The following is a 20,562-nucleotide window of genomic DNA, read 5'->3' on the forward strand; positions in this document are numbered from 1 at the left end:
ATGTCACTGAAAGGAGACACAATTATTATTGCAAATAAGAATATTTCATGAATGCTTTTACAGTTATATCACATACTGTCGAATAGTATACATACTGTATTCGTTTTAGTATTATTCATAATGCAGAGGGCAACTTTACCGCGTTTTTAACAGTTCAAGAAACAAACTTTTTGTCTTGGTCGTTGTTCGCACTACTCGGGAATCACGTCTTCTCTGCGTATAGTAAGGTACTTTGCCATATTGTAACATGTCCATATTAATAGATTTATATTTCTTTCCCATTAACTGTTAGATATGTCCCATTTAATAATTTTGAGCCGAAAAACTGATGCCGTCAATGCGTGTCACTCCGTCGGTCGTAACTGAGGTCGGTTCTGTTAACTGTTCTTCGGCATTTATGTCTAATGTTTGGAAATTAAAAATAATAAAAGATTACTGAAGAATTTTTTGTTATATTGTTCAAAACATATTTGGGTCAAAAAATATTTGGGGGTATTTTCTCCAAAACTCATCGTTTTTATCAAAATTTGACGTCACGGATGGACAAATGGATTTGTCAAATATTTATGATTCTAAATATGCAAATTCTAAATATTTGTATAAACTTTAGACCAACACTGTAATAATTCCAAGGTTAAAACAAACAAAGTCAGGCGACTTCCAGGGGATGGGAGTGGCACAAGAAAGTCAAGAATATAATATATCCAAAAGAAGGATGCTATCATTCGTGTTCAAGGCGTTGTAACTACAAGACAATAAGGGGAACCCTCCGTAGAAGGCGACCCCCAAAACTAATAAACTTACAGATCTTGAATGGAATGACGTATTTCTCGAAACAAATCAGTCTCTATTATTGTTGCGTCGATGTATTTCATCTCACTGCATAGAATACAAAAGATTGCATTGAGTCTTTTAAAAGTATTTCTATTATCTTCGTAGACATGGTAGAGGAAGTATCAGTTCGGAGGGAGGAGATACTTCATAATTTGGTGTTTTCTGTTTTTTGTTTTAACTATATAAAACAGGCACACAGGATCACTAATTATCCATTATTATTCACCTCATAACTCGAAAACTATTTATGTAAAGTATATAAAAGTATACATTTTTTGAACGGAAATGAGCTCATAAATCCATTTAAAATGTCAGTTTTGGGTCAAAAAGTACAATTTTGAGAAAATACCAAAAAACGGCTTTTTTGACCAAAAATATTTGGTCCGCCATAAAAAAATTATTTGAAAAACAAAAACAGTAAAAAATGAATATTATTAATTAAGACAAATAAATCTAGAAAGTGTTTTTTTAATTTTTCGAAATTTTGCTTAGTTTTTAAAATATAGGCAAAAAATCAGTAAAAACGTGTGACCCGTGTTCAAATTTTTGAATCATGGGTGATAAAAGTTCTAGGCCCTAATTTAAAAAAATGAAAAAACACTATCTAGATTTTGGCCATATCTAAACGTTTGACTTAAAAACTTACCTCAGTGATGCTTCATTTAGACGCTATGGCGGACCAAAAATGGTTAAAAGTGGTCAAAAGTGGACTTGCCGAAAATCGCGATTTAGAAAAATACAGCGGATTTTAGGTCCATTTTTGAAGATTATTCCATAAATATATAATCCGGTGACTTGTGACGTTTGGTCAAGTTAGAAAATGAGAAGGGGCGTCCAACTGCAGCAGATTGGTATTTTTTTGGTGATTTTAGAAGGTAAAATATACAATATGACAAAATTATCCGTGCACATTCGGCAGATAATATCCACATGTGTAGCCATTTTATTTACTGCAGTCTTGTTTCCATGGCGCAGCAGAGCTTCCGGCAAGGTCGCGGCGTCGCGTCGGCGTTTGAGGAGCGACAGGGCTCGCGGACAGACAGACAGGCAAGGTTACGCGAATAAGTTGCACAGTGCATGGTCGTGTTGCCGCGAACGAAACCATGATTATTTAAGCACAATTTTGTCCTGTTCCGTATAAAAAAAAAATGATCATGCTCTGTATTAAAATTTGCGGACATCAGAACATTAAAATTTTGTACTAATTTTTTATAATTTTCCTTTAAAAATGCAATGTTTTTAATTTATCGTTTTTGGTGATATTTTTTCTTTTTTTTTTTTTTTTTTTTTTGGTGTTGACAAATATTGCATTTTTATGTTTACTAGCGGGACACCCGCGCTACGCGCGGGTCCCCGCTAGGTGAGTAAATGGGAGCGTTCACTAAAACGGGAGGAATTACTGAACAGGTAGAATCATTGAAAAGGTAAATTTCATTTATCTGAGTCTGACCCTCGTTAAGCCTAAGTTGCCATTTTAGCTTCTTTCTTTCTTTTTAGTTTCTTCTACATGGGCCAATTTTGTTCCATTTTTTAAAAACATTTTGCTGCTAAGCTTGCAAATTTCCGTTACCATGTTTTTTATTTACTCAATCCCGTTCCCATTATTTTCTAAATCTGTCCTTTCTTACATTTCCTGTTGACTTCATTTTTATTTGCTGCTTAGCTTGTGATTTCCCGTTTTCATGTTATTTATTTAGTTCTGTCCTCAGTTTAATAGCTTTTTTATTTAAATCATCTAATTTTATTAGATTTTATTATTCTTTCCTTCTTTAGCCTATTTTATTCCCGTTTTCATTTTCTTACTGTGACTAACTATAGGCTAACCCACATACTCGTAGGCCTACCTGTTTGTCCTCATTTTGTTTTCTTTTTTAATTACAGTAGGCCTACCTCTTCATGTTGTTTGTACTTTTTAACACACATCTTTTCCCCGTATTTATTACGCCTACGGTCGGTCGTTCACCCGTATTATCATTCATTGCGCGACTCTGCGTCGTTTACGCGCGACATGGCGTAGTGCTGCGTTACCCGCGCGCTATCGCTGCGCTACGCGAGCGACTTGGCATTAGATACGCCCGTACGACGCGCACGGGCTAGCTTGACAACTGACTCCCTTTTTTGTTTACCCAGCATAGCAACGTACCACATTTTCACTGATTTTGAGGCCAATTCTTGACCGTTTTCAACCAAATAAAGTTTAAACACGTTCCCGTATATTCATCGATCTCCCGTATGAATTTGGCGACATTTGGATCGAAACTGACGGAGCCTTTATAGCATACATAGATAGATACATAGATACATAGATACATACAACATTTCCCTATTTATAGTAAGACTAGCGGGACACCCGCGCTACGCGCGGGTCCCCGCTAGGTGAGTAAATGGGAGCGTTCACTAAAACGGGAGAAATTACTGAACAGGTAGAATCATTGAAAAGGTAAATTTCATTTATTTGCTGCTTAGCTTGTGATTTCCCGTTTTCATGTTATTTATTTACTTCTGTACTCAGTTTAATAGCCTTTTTTATTTAAATCATCTAATTTTATTAGATTTTATTATTCTTTCCTTCTTTAGCCTATTTTATTCCCGTTTTCATTTTCTTACTGTGACTAACTATAGGCTAACCCACATACTCGTAGGCCTACCTGTTTGTCCTCATTTTGTTTTCTATTACAGTAGGCCTACCTCTTCATGTTGTTTGTACTTTTTAACACACATCTTTTCCCCGTATTTATTACGCCTACGGTCGGTCGTTCACCCGTTTATCATTCATTGCGAGACTCTGCGTCGTTTACGCGCGACATGGCGTAGTGCTGTGTTACCCGCGCGCTATCGCTGCGCTACGCGAGCGGCTTGGCATTAGATACGCCCGTACGACTCGCACGGGCTAGCTTGACAACTGACTCCCTTTTTTGTTTACCCAGCATAGCAACGTACCACATTTTCACTGATTTTGAGGCCAATTCTTGACCGTTTTCAACCAAATAAAGTTTAAACACGTTCCCGTATATTCATCGATCTCCCGTATGAATTTGGCGACATTTATATCGAAACTGACGGAGCCTTTATAGCATACATAGATAGATACATAGATACATAGATACATACAACATTCCCCTATTTATAGTAAGATTGTCCTTTTCTGAACTGCAAACATGATGTTGTTACTACTCGTTGCTTTTTCTTTTTAGTTTGGTGCTTGAGAGGCACCACAGCGGCCCGTCCGCGCCAAAGATAGGCATTTTAGCGCCCGTTATAGCTAGACCTACACCACAGGAATCCCAAGTTAAATTTTTAAAAGATTCTGATGTGTCGCATTACTCAATATTCCGTTTTTGTTATTGTAATTGTTTGTTGTTATAATATTTTATTTTTAACTTTTTACGGAATATCAAACACGTACAACTTTATGTGGCTTTAGGCCTATTATAGGCCTAAAGCCACTATAAAGTTGTAAAATATTTTGTACCGCATAAAAAGTGAATAAAACTACAACAACAAAAATTTAAAAAAGTGTGTCTGTTGTTGTTTTCAATCAAATAAACGTGTAAAAAGTGGGATAAAAGTTGTAATAGGGCCTATGTCTTTAATAAACTTCTTGTAAAACGGACAAAAAGTAGGCCTATATATATGTTAAACGGGCAAAACATGGAGAGGTCACAAGAAAACTGAAAAACACGGAAATTTACATAGCCTAACAAAACCGAATTTCAAAAATAGAAAATGGAACACTTATGGCTTTAAATTAGATTGTGGTTTATGCAGTAGGCCTACCGTATACTAGTATATATGCATCATGCTATAAAGAGCGTTTTAAAACACTGCATGAAAACATTCACGAAAAATGCTTTAAAGCAGTTTACCTTTTAAAGTATGCAGAAAACATTATAAACGTGAAAGTTGAAAGCCAGACAAACATTGCAAATAAAAAGGCATTCGGCCAAAACATTCGCAAAAAGTGTTGTAAAACAAAAAGCTTTTATCGCAATCATGGTATATGGTAGACCTAATAGGCCTACTAATGGAAATGTAGTTAAAACGGGTTATGAAAAAAGCACGAATTTGCGTTTTCGATTATATTTCTCGTTTGAAATTATTATTTAGCATTAAAGCATTCATGAAAATGCTTTCATAAACGCTTGCTCGCTATGCCGATTTCAAATATCGACATTTTTGACTTAGAGTTGTAGGCCTATGCCTAGATGGTCGATATGATGTATTGAAATATAATGTCAACGTTTTTGACATTGCGTTAAGGGGGTACTACACCCATTGATTTTTTTTTGCATTTTTTTGCATTTTGTGAAGAAATTACAAAAAACAAATTGGACAAAGTGGTATGCAAAATGAAGGAGCAAATCTTCTCGTTTTATTGGTGGCATCGGTATCAACGTAGCTTACATGCTTTTAAAAGTAGAAGCCAAAAGGTGGTACATCACTGATGATATAAATTCACTTCATTTTGGAAAGCTTAATATCAACGGATTTCGTTAAAATTTTAGATATGTGTTGCTAACACGTTAGGGAAATAAAGTTGATATGTAAAATGGGAATAAGTGGTTCCTGATTTCTTTTATGACTTCATGAACTTGGTGCTCCACAACTATCAAAAAAGGAACTGGTTAAAATGCTTCTATTTTCAATGTTGAGCTATATTTTGTATTTTTAACTTGCGACATTATTTCACTGAAACTTAATTAAGCCATAGGTAACAGGTTACCACAACCATACTACAGCAATGTTGAAAAAAATGTATTTCTTGTCACCTATACCACCATATTGGGTAGTTTTCCGTAAGCTTACAAACATGTAACTTTTGTGATTTTGGTAACTATTTTGTATTTATTTGTGAAATCCATCTCAACTAGGCATTCTAAATTCTACTCACCATTTACATCCCAAGGTATATTAGTATATCCACCTTGCACTTCTCGATATATATCCAGTTAAAGACAGAATATCAAAATTATTCCTCATTATGATACATTTTGTATCACAGACTCTCACATGTGTATTCAAAATTGATGCTTAAATTTGACCTGAACCAATTGACCTATAACCTGACATACGGTGACCTAATAGCCTTTTCTTCTCCTAACAACACATCAATAACAACATCAATATCAAATTGACTAATGACTATGCATCTATTGTGTAAGTGTTTATTTAATTTATTCAGTGTTATATATTTTGCAAGCACCACTAGATTTTCTATAGAGAGTATAACAAAGGATTTAATGTATTCTATTCATGTACCCTACTTGAACATGTTGAAAAGAATAAATTATGGTTTGTTATGAAACACGCATCTGAGTTACCAGGATACGGTAAACAAAAAATATATAGGGCTAAAATGACTTACTATACAATGGTTTAAAAGCACCTTTTTTATTTATTTTTAAAAAAAAAATTTTATTTCACATGATCCGTGCATATATCGCCTCGCTATAAATGAAAAAATATTTTTTTAGACCAATCAAACCAATATATGGGTGTAGTACGCCCTTAACGGTCAATCTTAGAGAACGTTTGAAAACAAATCTTAAATCCGTGTTTTAATAACACTTTGAAACATTATTCAGGGCCTTAGGTATCTAATATAGGCCTACCGGTAGTAACTGCTTGCCTATTTTTTATGGTCTTCAAAACTTATTTATTTATCTATCTATTAATTTATTTTTCATCTATAAATATCTCATAAATATCTCTGAGATGATACCGATGAATCGATCCTAAGAAGTATCGATTATCGGCAAGTTCCTCTTCAAAGTATCGATCAGTATCGATTATCGGCAAGTTCCTCTTTAATAGTATAGATACATAGATCTTATAGGAAATGAGTTAAGGAATACAAGATTTGAGTTAAGGCCAATAATATTATCATTATATATCTATCAATATAAAAAAAGATGGAATACTTTGGTATTTCTATTATTTAATTACGATTTAAGTATACACTTTTTAAAAATGAAGTTTTTATTGTTTACAGTTATTCATTCTTGAATGATGTGAACTTTTTTCATTTATTTATTTATTTATTTAAGTATATGTAAGTACGTTGTTGTTTTTTAGTTAAATGGGTAAAAGTATTTAAAAAAAGGGGCTCCTGACATTCCACTCGAATTAAGACTTATTTTGATCATGTTTATTAGTAATAGCATTATAATGACAATTATGTACAATTAACTTACAGCGTCTTTAAGCTTCTTAAGCCGATAAAAGAATCAGCATTGAAGTCATGAATAGGATTCGCAGATAAGTACCTGGTGAGTGTAATCAACATGGAATGTTATCATTAGGAAACGAATTTGGAGAAAACCTTCTGTTAATAAAATACTATGCTGAGCCACCAGCCTGGGTGGCTCACGCTCCAGTAATTTCAGAAGATTGAGCTCAGTAATACATCAAAGAATGTTTTCCAATTCATGAAAACAAATAGCTTATCGGATTAAAAGCTTAGAGGGAAGGTCTTGCTGCTCAGCGAGTGTTTGTAATTATCAGAAGGTTTTCTCCAAATTCATTCTCTAATGTATCAAAGGAACACAAAACATGCAACATTACTGTAAATTTTTTTACACTGTGTCTAAGTGTAGACTTAAAAATTAAATCTGCTTCCGAAGCAAAAAACCGGTCAAGAGTTAATTCCAAAGTTGTTCAGGGGTCACAAATTTATGTTGCTCCGATTTTCGTTAAAGTTGCAGCAACCCAATGATATCCCAGATAAAGAATAGTTTGCACTTTCTATAATATAAAGTTTCCAGAATTAGAAGATAATAAAAATCAAATCAGACACCATAAGTCGCCATGTAATCCTGTTGACTTGTGCAATTTGTGCGAACTTTGTCACATAAAACATGAACCAAATATTGGAGATAGTTCAAACTATTATTTTTCTTAATCCCTTTAGGCAATTTAAGGTGATACTACACCCCTGGCCAATTTTGTGCCTATTTTTGCATTTTTCTCAAAGTAAGATATGTATATTATAGGGGCAAGGACTACAATTACTGCACTGGAAATTTTATTTCAGCACAGACAACAGTTGTGGAGTTACAGTCAAAAAATAGAATTGTTATCTTCAATAAAGTAACAAAGCAATTATCTAGGAATAGCATAATTATATTAATCTTAGCTTTAGATACATACAACTCTGTCAGCTTGTGGCAAGATGCAAACGTTCCCTTCGGAATGGAAGTGATACGGTTATTCTCAAGATCCCTATAGGACAAATGGAAAAGTATATTAGCAAGAACAGAGGTATGGGGATATTTTTCAAAACGGATTTTGCAGCTAATTATATCCTATTGGTTTTAGTTAATAAAATGCTATGCGGTGGTTACATTATTTTCCCCCAAAGTGAGTAACATGTTCGCATTAACATGGTCATAAAGCTATTGAATTAAAGATTTGAATATCGACGTTTGGCACCATTTCCACTAAAGCAGTATGCAGACTTTTTATTAGACGTACAATATTGTATGTAACATATCTACGTTATTTAATCTATTGCCAATCTATTTCCAGTAATGTTTAAGTTCTAACGAATGTTTGATGACGTAAAATCGATAATATATTTCTACCAGATATTATACGTAACATATTATTGATTTTAAGTCATCAAACATTCGTTAGAACTTAAACATTATTGGAAATAGAATGGCAATAGATTAAATAACGTAGATATGTTACATACAATATTGTACGTCGGAGTCTGCATACTGCTTAAAGGCCTTCAACATTTTAATCTAAAATTTAATCTTTCTTGAATATAATATCACTGCCATGCCGATAATCTTCACTTACACGACAGTAATCCCGGTAGTTTCATTGAACATTCCAAATATATCCGTCAACTGGTTGTCTTTCCCGTATCTGTGAAACAATCATGCAAGACTCATGCAGCTACTCATTTAGATGATGTTTTTCAATTTTAGGTTTTTGCAACGATTATACAAAGTTTAGACAATTAATTAGAAAAACAATTTTTATAAGCGTGCTTGTGTTAGTCAAGACGTGATTTTTAACATAATACTTACAAATGAATTACCGAAGATGGTAGGCCAATCTTAGCTCCAATGTTGTTGTGTTCGAAGTTACTATGTAATAAATTACAAAAAAAATGTTAATACTGTGGAAAGTATTTTAACTTGATCTTCAGTAGATAGCAGTATTGGAAACCAAAATTGCACCAATTAAAAAACAAAAACACGAACGAGATAAATCGATATTTTATAGGACCATGTTACTTGTTCTTCTGAAGACGAAATTACAATTTGACATTTTGCGATATTTTCTTTTGATTCAATTTCAAATTCATGCGGTTTTTCTATCTACTGAAGATGGCACAAATAAAATGTATGTTGTCATTTTTGTCTCCTGCGCGAGATAGATTAATATGTAGTGAGAAGAAGTTTAGCCATTTAGGATATGGCACAGTGTGTAGTTGCTGTGATGTCGTAGCTGACAGAATTCTAGATTGGTCTTGCCCCGTCTTAGGTTCGTAATGGTTGGCAGTTGGTCATGTATGGCATATGGAACGCCAACAGCTCGGATATCCACACATACAGCAGCTTCTTGCATATGCCAACTTGCATGGCGGAGTCCCACTTGAGCCACTGTCCTTGCTTAGCATAGGTAGACAAACATATCATTTTCATCCACATCTTGAACAAGACCGGCCAAGCACTTTCTGTGTTCCTGCGGCTTCATGTCTTTGATCAGCTTCTGGTTCTTTCTAAAGCCAAGGCCTGCTCTATCTGTTTGTCCTCTGCACATCTCATTCAGTATCAGGTGGTGTTCTCTCTGCATTCCATCTGACTTGCTTTGCCTTCTTTCGAAGCCAGTCTTTGTACAGGGCTTGAATGATTCCATCTATAGAGTGTTTGTTGAGATGGTACTTGGTGACTTGCATGCACTTTACAGAAGTGGTGAGCCTCTTTAGCTGTATGCCGTGTCTATTCCTACTTCGGTACAGGGCGGTAGTGTTGGTGGTGCATCGGCTTACTCCAGCCCATCTCTTCAAGTGTTTGGTGCAAGTAGCCTCCAGGTTCTCGAGAAACCAATTGGGAAGTTGTAGATGGTGAACTCCCATGTCAGTTTGGGTATGATTGTGTTGTTGTAAATCCACATCTTCATGATACCGTTGAGTTGGCTCTTGTCCGTTGTTTTCAGCATACCAGTTTGTCTTTCACAGATTGTCTGATGGCATGGTCTGTCAAGTCTTTAAAAGATTAACTTGCCAAGAAATCTCATCGGCTGACTGTGGATGCTAGCAATCTCACCTCCATCAAGTGTTAACTTATGGTCGTATGCTGCTTATTGCGTGTTCTGTCCTTCTCGTCGTTGTATAGTGTTTGGGATGAACTTCTTCATTGCATGCGAACGGCATTCGACTGGTTTGGCTTTCATGGTTAGTGTCCACCTGAGAACGTCATTGAGTTGATCAATTTCTGGCAATCTTCTGGGCTTTTGGCAATTAGTGTGAAATCATCTGCGTTACATTCACAAGACGTGTACTCAGCCATGAAAAAGTGATTGTTTTCAAATGTGGTGTCATTGTAAAGCGGAATAAAGTAGCTACCCAATGATATGCAACATCACGATATGAACCTGTCACAAATAATCCTGAGATATAAATGCTTCAAAAAAACTTTCCAAACTTTTGTTGAGGAGTTTGTGTTGCATATATTTATGTACATTTCGAAATCGAAATGACAGGGGAAAAATGATTGAATGAAATGTGCGATGTGAGAATTTGTATGCTGCATACAGAATTATGCTTATCGACTGCTTACTGCTCAGTGCCAGAAGTGGGTAAGTGCAATAGCTGCCTGTGAACATTTGATAATTTACACACATTGTACTCATTTACACATGGCAGTTACACATGGCAGCTATTGCATTTACCCACTTCTGGCACTGAGCAGTCGTTATGTACTTACAGCTCTGCAGTATTCGCAGGAATGTCTGGTGGCAGTTCTTGTAGTTGACGATAAGAGCAATTGACGAATTCATAGTCGTCAAAAGAGCTGCAATTGCAGATGTTACACACTTGATCATAATCGCCATAGGTCTCTATGGGTGATTCCCGTGTCACTACGATTCCAATGAAAACCAATGGTAGTAAAACGCCGCTATTAGCGAATATTGACATATTGAAACCGTTATGGCCACCCCATATTATATAGACGTATTACTATTAACTTCAATGTGCGCCGGTGTCTTACCAGGGGGAAATTAATAGAGAATTATTCCAAAACAAGGTATAAAAACAATAAAAGTGTTGTAAGATCGTTTCGAAAGCAGAGTTATATCCTGAATACAAAATCTACATTGTCCACAAGTAGCAAGTTCAACTATAGGTGAACTATTATACCTGTCTAATTTACCTTGAAAAATTGAACGAGGAAATAAAAATACAAATGCATAACTGCGAGAACGAGTGTTATTTTTTGTCGAGTTTCGAGTATATTCGTCTCAGGCGAGAACTGGGCAGTCACAGTTATTGAAATTATAGCGTTCATGGACTTCCCGATACGCAGTCCGGAATGTTCAATTAAAATAATTATTAGCATTGTCACATGCAACTGTTTGAATAGAATGTGAATAAAAATCAATTGTCAGTCCAAGTTTCACTAACAAATTAAAGAGTTTATACGAAACTTTTTTAGCCTTATACTAGCGCAATCGCCAATTATATAACGTTTTTGGTTGCACTTCGTTGATACGAAGTTTACTTCTTTGCGGACTGCGTAATTCGCTTCAGCCAGAGTGCTTTCCATCCAGAGTTCGGCGGAACAAAATGGCGTTTGCTGCCAAGGCATTTGCACCCTATTTACCGGTCTTGTTTCTTATTACTCTTTGTCTGTGCAATCCATTAGTTGATTACAAATATAAGATTCGGAAGCTTTCTGCTAAAGAAGTATCTCCATTCCATGATTGGCCACCACCTACGGATGTAATGACTGTCAAGAACTGTGGTAAGTTATTGAGAAACATAAAATATCATGGCAATAGTGTAATTTGTCCCGCTACAAAGTGACTACAAAGTCATGCTATTGGCGTCAGATTATCAGATCACTGAATTCACATTTGCTCACATAATTACAATTATTAGCGACATTTTTTGAAATCCCGGTTCCAATCATTTTGATTCAGTTATACAGTGTTGCATGATCTTATGTTGCACCACCTTTAACAGTGTAATGAGATTATAAATCTTCTGAAATAAACCCCAAATCACAATTAGTACATACGCGTAGAAAACCCCACGGAAATAATTTGACTTAGATTTCGGAGCCTCATTTTCATTTGATTTTTTCTCAAAATTTCTACATCGCTATCCAGACAAATAAGGTATCATCAACATTTGCAGAATTAAAATGCGTTTCTTTTTGCTATTTTCGAGTTTTAACATACATAGATTTTGAGTTATTCTCTCGTAATAAGGGGGGAGGGGTAATTTTTTTTATGATATGTTGATAGCAGATGTGTGATAGCAGATCGACCAAATCTAAACTAAGGATCATACTCTTCCCGTGGGGTAATGTCGCGTTGAGTCACTTTACTTTTCTCTTGTTTTCAGGGCCTCCTTCGAGCTGTTCTGTTCACCCGTGGCCTGTGGTCATAAAAAAGAAACTAACAGTGGAATGCAACCTTACTGCAGGTATCAGTAACACTCCTCATGCTCGTTGACATTTTTATACATATTGTGTTTATTAATATTAGGGGCATGGAGCAAACAAGAAGCAGTAAACCCCAAAACAAACGGCTCTTTTCAGAGCCACATCATTATTAACTACTAGCAACATGAAACCATGAAACCAGTTAGCAAGAACAGCAAACTGAGTATGTCAGCCAGCAAGAAAAGAAGACTCTCTTCATGTCACTCACCATCTCCAAGCAAATCGGGTCTTAGTCGGGACTTGGTATCGCCAGCATCGCCAGCTTCAGGGTCTAAACCTAGCCAGGTTAGCCAATCTTCAATGACAGGTCTAACGTTTCCTAGTTTGAATTCACAACCCACACCAGGGCAGAGCCCCGGAGGCTTCTCCAATATTAATTGTATCAAAAGAGAATTTGTCAAAGAGAGCGCAGACAGTGATAAACTGACGAGCTTATGGTTATTGAAAAGCAAGTTGTTGCATGGGTTATCCTAGAAGAACAGAAGTTTTAAAAAACTTCAAGGTATGGCAGACAACAGCGCAGTAGGGTGGCCAGGTCTAGGTCCAAACTAAAAATTCTGTTTACCCGTATAAGTCGATCAGATAAAAGAGCAAGACCACAAGACCGCTTCTTCATCACAGCATCTGTCGCTTAGTGCTTTTTCTACTTTACATCTTCCATATCCTTATGGGCCTCTGGGATGACTGTCCCAGTTAGGTCTTGTTGCAGCAGTTGCACAACTTGCTTTTAAAGATCCTGAAGATTATCAGTTATTACTGTCTTTTTTATTGGAGAAGCTTCCGGGGCTTTCTACCCTGGTGTAAGTTTCTTAAAAGACCTGGCTAGGTTTAGACACTGGCGATGCTGGCGATACCATGTCCTGACTAGGATCCGATTTGCTTGGAGATGGTGAGCGAAGAGAGTCTTCCCTTCTTGCTGACTGACATACTCAGTTTGCTGTTTTTGCTAACTGGTTTCATTTTGCTGGTAGTTAATATCGAATGACATTTCTCACTGAAAACAACGCTATACATCATCTATCTGCTGCACTCTGATCGGTAAACAAAATACAGGGATATCAAATAGATTGGAACCCATTAGTATTGGTGTTTTAAAATATTAACATATGCTTACTTCGTCCAAACGCAACATTGGCTTGAAATTACCGTTTTTGGAATAAGTCAAAATATGTTATTTTAAATATTTTTTTCAACTATACAAAGTTGTAGAAATGTATCTGTATGTTTCATTATTTTCCAAATAGCACATTCTCTACTTGATGGGACATTTAGCTTGGATATGAATATATGGCCATTTCATATTGAATTCAATTTATGTGAATATGCGATGCAACTTGACGCACCATTGTGTCCAATAAAGAAAGGAGGTAAGTTTAAGGGGGTACTACACCCATTGCATTTTTTTTGCATTTTGTGAAGAAATGAGAAAATAAAATTGGACAAAGTAGTATGCAAAATGAAGGGGCAAATCTTCTCGTTCTATTGGTGGCATCGGTATCAATGTAGCTTACATGCTTTTACAGGTAGAAGTCAAAAGGAGGTACATCACCGATGTTTTAAATTCACTTCATTTTGGAAAGCTTACTATAAACGGATTTTGTTAAAATTTTGGATACATGTTGGCGTTGCTAACGCATTAGAGAAATAATGTTGATATCTAAAATGGGAATAAGTGGTTCTTGATGACTTCATGAACTTGGTGATTTTTAGTGCTCAACAAACGAACTGGTTAAAATGCTTCTATTTTCTGTTAAGGGATCTAAAATGAGCGTTTATTGCGTTTCGACAGTATTTTTTGTGGGACATGAGAGCACCTCTGACCTATCGAATTGCATTCTGAATACGAAGCATGTCTTTCTGATATCAAATAATTTTCATTTTTGAAAATCACAATATAATACAAATTTTATGACAAATTATAAAAATTGATATTTTTCAAATTTTTGATATATAACAGTCCTCGAAGTAAATTATATAAATCTAATGATATATTCTTAAAGCGTATGTAGCAGCGAGGAAAAGCCGACGGTCAATTGAAAATGTTGACCTTTCATATTGAAGATATGGATTTTTTCCCCAAAGACCTAATTTTTTTTGGTGTTTTGGGAAAAAAATCCATATCTTCAATACGAAAGGTCAAAATTTTCAATTGATCGTCGGCTTTTCATCCCACCTACATACACTTCAAATATAAATCATCAGATTTATAAAGTTTACTTCGAGTACTGTTAAATATCAAAAATATCAATTTTTAATGATTTGCCATAAAATGTGTATTACATTGCGAATTTCAAAAATGAAAATTATTTGATATCAGAAGGACATTCTTCGTATTCAGAATGCAATTCGATATGTCTGATGTGCTCTAATGTCCCACAATAAATACTGTCCAAACGTTCATACCCCAGCCCTTAAGCTATATTTTGTATTTTTAACTAGCGACATTATTTCACTGAAACCTAATTAAGCCACAGGTAAAAAGTTTCCACAACCAAACTACAGTTATGTTGAAAAAAAATTGCATTTCTCTTCACCTATACCATCAGATTAGGTAGTTTTTCGTAAGCTTCATTTTTGTGATTTTGGTAGCAAAAATGGATTGGTTTGTCCAATCCATTTCAACTAGACAATCTAAATTGTACTCACCATTTACATCCATTCCCAAGAAATGTTATTCTGTCCATCATAGCATTATATATCCAGTAAAAAGACAAACTAGACCAAATATCAAAATTGATGCCTCATTACAGCTATGTTGATATATCACATGTATTTCAAAATGGATGCCTAAATTTGACCCCAACCAGGTGATTATAACCTGACCTATGATGACCTATAACCTTATAGAAATCTCTTTTCCAAACAACACATGATAGAGGCTATATAGTATTAAATTTGCTATACCATTCATTGAGGAAGAGATGCCTAGTTGATCACAGTCTGAAGATGGTATAACAAAGGATATAATTGATTCTATTCTTGTACTACTTGAATAGAATAAATTATGTTTTGATATGAGTGATGCACACATACTGAGTTACTATAATCCCATAGTAACAGGTAAACAAAAAAAGTATATAGGGTAAAAATGATATACTAACATGGTTTAAAAACACTTTGTAGGTAGAGATATTTTATAAGTTCAGGACATGAGATGATGAACATATTTATGTACTTCATAAATTTGCAAGAAAAAAAAGAAGAGGGGTACTGATGAAAATCAGGGTATTATACCCCCTTAAGAGTACGGACATGTATGTGGGTAGTTGACTTTACTGGGGCATTATGAGATTTCACAAACATTGCGCCCTCAATTTTCGTTGAAGTCCAGTTTTTCGCTAAAGTACACCAAAGCCATAATTACATCGGATTCCAGCCTTGGAAGTATTTTCTACCTTTGAACCGAAGTAGGGTACTGCTGCGCATGTATTTGTTTCGTCCTCATTAAAACGAGTTTGGAAGATAATGCATCTAGTTAAGTAATGGATTTGCAGACTATTATTAAAAGTAACCTCGCCCCCCATGCATAATGCATAAAAGCTATAATGTAGTTGTCCCTAGACAAATAGGGGCACTCACTTAGTTAAGAATTGCCCCAAAAAGAGATTTCTCAGTTGCTGTTGAAACGCTGGGTAATTGGGAGCCGGCGTTTGTTCAAAAGTTCAAATATAAAACAATCTGAAAGTTCAAATATAAGCTAATATAAAACAATCTGAATCTGAATAATGAACCACGATTGCGTGAACCAATATCATAACACTCAGTTGAGTTGTTAATGGTTGAACACACTTTAGGTGGAAATTGTAAAGCGTTTTTTAAAGTCTTTTTAACAGTGTATTGTGTTTTAATTTATTTTGAGTTTGTTTTTCTTTATTTTTTTTTCAGAAACAATCTTTGGTTTTGATACCGACATTATTAACGTCTCAGACATGTATTTGGTAAGATATTAAATTGGGTTATTCTAGTTGAAATCCATACACCCACCCCCCTTCCGTAGGATTTCAACTGGGCCACCCAACGGTGATCATGTACGTAACAGTAGCGTACGGTAGCCAGCGGGTGGGGTGGAGAGGGAGCATGGGGCGGGCATGGGCGGGCAGACCCCCGAACAGAAATAAAAGACAAAAATGCCCTCCTGAAAAAACTGAAAGAGAAATCGGAAGTCAAAGGAAAAGAAAACGGGCAAGGAGCCCGATTACGCGCGCATATAGCCCTATTTTAAGTTCGAAGAGAAAAAAACGATATATGCATCAAAATTATGCAAAATAATGAAATTTAGTTTTTTTTCTTCTTGACCCCTGAAATGTTTATTTTGCCAAAGAAGGCTGGGTATGCCCCTGGTACGTAATGTAGCAATAGTATAGTAAATCAACTTGACCAACTTTGAGAAATTTTCACTTTTTTAAAAAAGTTGTGTAAAAAAAGCATGATTTTCGCCCAAATTTCAAATATTTTTGGTGAAGTTGATCAAAATTCAAAAAGATATAAAGAACGCGTCCTAGATATTTATATCTAGTTTTTTTTAATATTTCTTTTACTCAAGAATTTGTTTGTTACATTTCCCGAAATGGTGATGTATGGTGATCTAATACAGCTTGCATTTTAGAGTTAAAATTTGCAATCAGCAAATCAGGTGAAAGCTCACTATAGAGAGATTACCAAGTTCACTCTTTACATCTTTTATGTATTTCTCATGATCGATGCTCTTAAAATTACGGTACGTTACAGTCTTTTTTATAAGAGATGGTTTCTTTTGGTTTATGAGGAAGTTTACCATAAACTGGTCCGAGCGAATGTTGTTTTGAACACGGCAGGAGTGAATTAAATTGTCGTCGGGTCTTGATATTACAAGGTCCAAGATATGTCCGGATATATGTGTTGGCTCGGTGACATGTTGCAGAAAACCAGAAGTCTCGATGCCAGTTAAGAACCGTCTGACTTCAGACTTTGATGGAATGTCCACGTGCATGTTAAAGTCTCCAACAACAATCACTTTTCTGGGCATGAGGGCAATTTCACTCATGAAATCTTCAAACTCGGTCTGAAAGGTTGAGAGCTGAAAGCCATTTTCCCTTGATGGTGGGGGTCTATATACAATGACATAAAGGATATCATTTGTTCTATCAAGAACACCAGCATGTTCAAAGGTTATAATATTATTGCCAAGGTTAACGATTTGGAGATTCATGGATTGTCTGTAGATGGTAGCAATACCGCCATGATTACTAGTTCCACGGGGGAATTTATTGAAAACGTATCCAGGTGGGGTGCACTCACCAATAACAACTTGATCATTGATGTTTAACCAAGTTTCTGTCAGAAACAATATGTCCACGTTTTCACTAATTAGATAGTCAGATGCAGTAGTAGTTTTTTCACGTATCGACCGTGCATTCCATAGTCCAGCATTTGTATAATTTGATTGGAAATGCTGAACTGTTCGAATTTGTGTTTAAGGGATGTTGATGAGGGTGAACTGGGCGAAAAGGGTCAGCAACAGGATTTTGCTTATTTTGGTTGATTCTTTTCCCTCGGCGATTACCACGCTTGCGCCAACGTTTCTTAGTCTTTTTGGGCGTAGAGCTAAGTAGTTTCTCTTGATAATGATGAGTTAAGCATGGGTTGCGAAGGAGGTTATGAGAGTCTAAGGTACTGCATGTTTCAAAAGATAGTGGACATTCAGTATAGTCTGTAGTATTTAGCCCATGCAAGGCAATAGGAGAATACTGTAAGCAAGATTGTATAACCAAAGTCAGAGATGATAGAGAAGATGAGTTTTCACACTTCATACCTGATGAGAGGCAATCAACTCGAGATGGTTGAATAACATAGCCACTTGATGAAAACCTTGATGGGCTGATCAATCCTAAATCAATAGGATCAATATGATCAATAGGATGAGTTGAATTTCCTCTGGTCTCAACCCTGTATATAGCTTCATTCTGGTGCAGAAATGTTACCAAAAGTAGTAGGAAAATGCATCGAAATGGCACACTTATTCTAGAAATGAGTGACATCATGAACATCTCTATGTCTTATATATCCAACATGTTGAATTTGAGCATGCAAAAGATCTTAAAACACACTCAATATGAAAAAACTTGAGAGAGCAAAGTGAGAGCGACCTGACACAGGCGCTGCTCTCTGTATGACACAGAGCGCATGGGATTGTGACGCGAGCTTTTGGCATTTTTTCCTGTTCATGTTGGCTTTCAGAAACGCCCAATTCGAGTAACCGCAGTTTTTCAGCGATTCTTTGACGTGGCCTTTCCCCTCTGTGGTTAGTTCGTTCTCGCTTTGATATGGTGGTAGTATACTGTAGAGAGCCAGCTCTTATTACTCCTAACTTGTCTATCAATGGGTGATGTAATCCAAATATTGTAAATAATGATCAATGTGCGTGGAGGTTTCTGTATACTTAAGATGTTAATAGCAAACCATTGTTCTTCACACCATGCACACTAACCAGACAATCTAAGAAAGCTAGCGTGACGTCTTTACACCGTTCGTGGGTAAATGTTATGTTATCGTCAAACTTGTTGATGTGCTGAAAGAAGCCTTATTCGGTGCGCTCAATAATCACGAAGGTGTCATCGACAAAACGCAGCCAGAGTTTAGGCTTAACGCCAGGGTATGATTCCAAGGCTTTCTGCTCGGAAAAATTCCATACAAAGGTTAACGACTATATCATGCGCGTATTTTGGGGGGCTTTGGGGCGCCAGCCCCGGGGTCAAAGTAGGGGCGGCAAAAACGAAGGGCGGAGGAAGAAGAAGGGGCGGCAAAAACAGGGGCGGCAAAAATGAAGGCGGCGGCAAAACGAATTAGCAAATAAAAAAGGGCGCAAAAAATTGAAAAAGCATATAAAATTTTGAAAAAATGTTGCTTTTAGGGCGCTAGCGCCTAAAATCCTTTTTTTTTTTTTTTTTTTACTTTTAAAGAAGGGGGTCAACCTTTTCGGGATGTTAAGGAAGGGGCGGCAAAATTGTTTCTTCTTCAGCCCCCCGGGGTTGGGGCGGCCACGGTACGCCACTGCAGGTGATACCATCGTAACTCCATCTGTTGTTTGTAGAATTTTCATTGGTATGAGAAGAAGGCCTCGATTGAGAATATTCACTACTTTTAAAAGCCGTTGAAACTAAGATCATTCGAACACTATAAATTCTTCATCAAAAAGATTCAAAACGCTGACATTTCTGTATCTTTTTCGTTTATACGATATTCACATTAATCCTCTCTCATTCTCTCCCATGTAGGACCACACGAAGGGTAATGTAACTATTACCAACAGCAAGGATGAAGTCCTACTTTGCTGGTTGTTTTGGATAAATAATCCGAAGTAATAGGCCTATATGCGTCGTAAAATTCCAAGGCTGGATGACTTATTTATATTATTAAATTCACAAACACTTGTAACAGGCTACCTGATGCAAAAAGGGGGGCCCTGAAGGGGGCTTTAAAGATATCACCTAAATTTTTTCTCGTAGAACATGAGTTTACGCTATTTTCTATGTGATTGACGTTCATTTTTCATGGCCAAAATGGGGGGGCCCTGAAAATAATTTTAGGTCCGAAAGGGGGCCCTGAAAAATATGTGATTTTTTTTTTGCATCAGGCCCCCTGTTACAAGTGTTTGTAAATGGTCCCTTACCCCTATTCATATTTTATCAACATAATCAATGAATATTCAAAGAGTTGAAAGGCCGAAGCTTCATAGGACTAGACGCAACGTTCCCGGAACCACCGCTAGGTGGCAGCACACGACGAACGCTTTGATGGAACACCTTAATTACTTTCATATGGAAAAACCAGGTAATGCTCTGAGATGCCCGAGATATCTATGATGCAGCCACAATTTTGACATTGTAGCGCATGGAATCAGTGCCTTAGAATGATTTCAAAAGGGTTGGAAACGCTGATAAATATACGAAACAGCGTAGATCTGGGCCAAAAAAGTGCATTTAATCGACAGATCTAATAGACCCGTGACGTCTGCGTGACGTCACGGGTCTACATTTACAGGTAGCCGGGTATAGCCTCCTTC

At 36.3% G+C, this 20,562-nt stretch overlaps 2 protein-coding genes across 2 annotated transcripts; one reads left to right on the forward strand and one right to left on the reverse strand.

The window, feature by feature from the left end:
* Positions 1-7,024: 7,024 nt before the first annotated feature.
* LOC140172528 (leucine-rich repeat-containing protein 3-like) lies at positions 7,025-11,020 on the reverse strand. Its single transcript, XM_072195674.1, has 5 exons — positions 10,779-11,020; positions 8,874-8,933; positions 8,641-8,709; positions 7,984-8,055; positions 7,025-7,100 (listed from the first exon to the last, which is right to left on the reverse strand). The coding sequence occupies exons 1-5, from the start codon at positions 10,988-10,990 to the stop codon at positions 7,025-7,027; spliced, it is 489 nt and encodes a 162-aa protein (XP_072051775.1). The 5' UTR covers positions 10,991-11,020.
* Positions 11,021-11,589: 569 nt separating this feature from the next.
* Positions 11,590-20,555, forward strand: LOC140135796 (uncharacterized). Its single transcript, XM_072157415.1, has 5 exons — positions 11,590-11,816; positions 12,422-12,502; positions 13,766-13,888; positions 16,407-16,459; positions 19,775-20,555. The coding sequence occupies exons 1-5, from the start codon at positions 11,639-11,641 to the stop codon at positions 19,859-19,861; spliced, it is 522 nt and encodes a 173-aa protein (XP_072013516.1). The 5' UTR covers positions 11,590-11,638; the 3' UTR covers positions 19,862-20,555.
* The last annotated feature ends 7 nt before the right edge of the window (positions 20,556-20,562 follow it).

Source organism: Amphiura filiformis, chromosome 16 (genome assembly GCF_039555335.1).
Source record: "Amphiura filiformis chromosome 16, Afil_fr2py, whole genome shotgun sequence".
Taxonomy (NCBI): Eukaryota; Metazoa; Echinodermata; class Ophiuroidea; order Amphilepidida; family Amphiuridae; genus Amphiura; species Amphiura filiformis.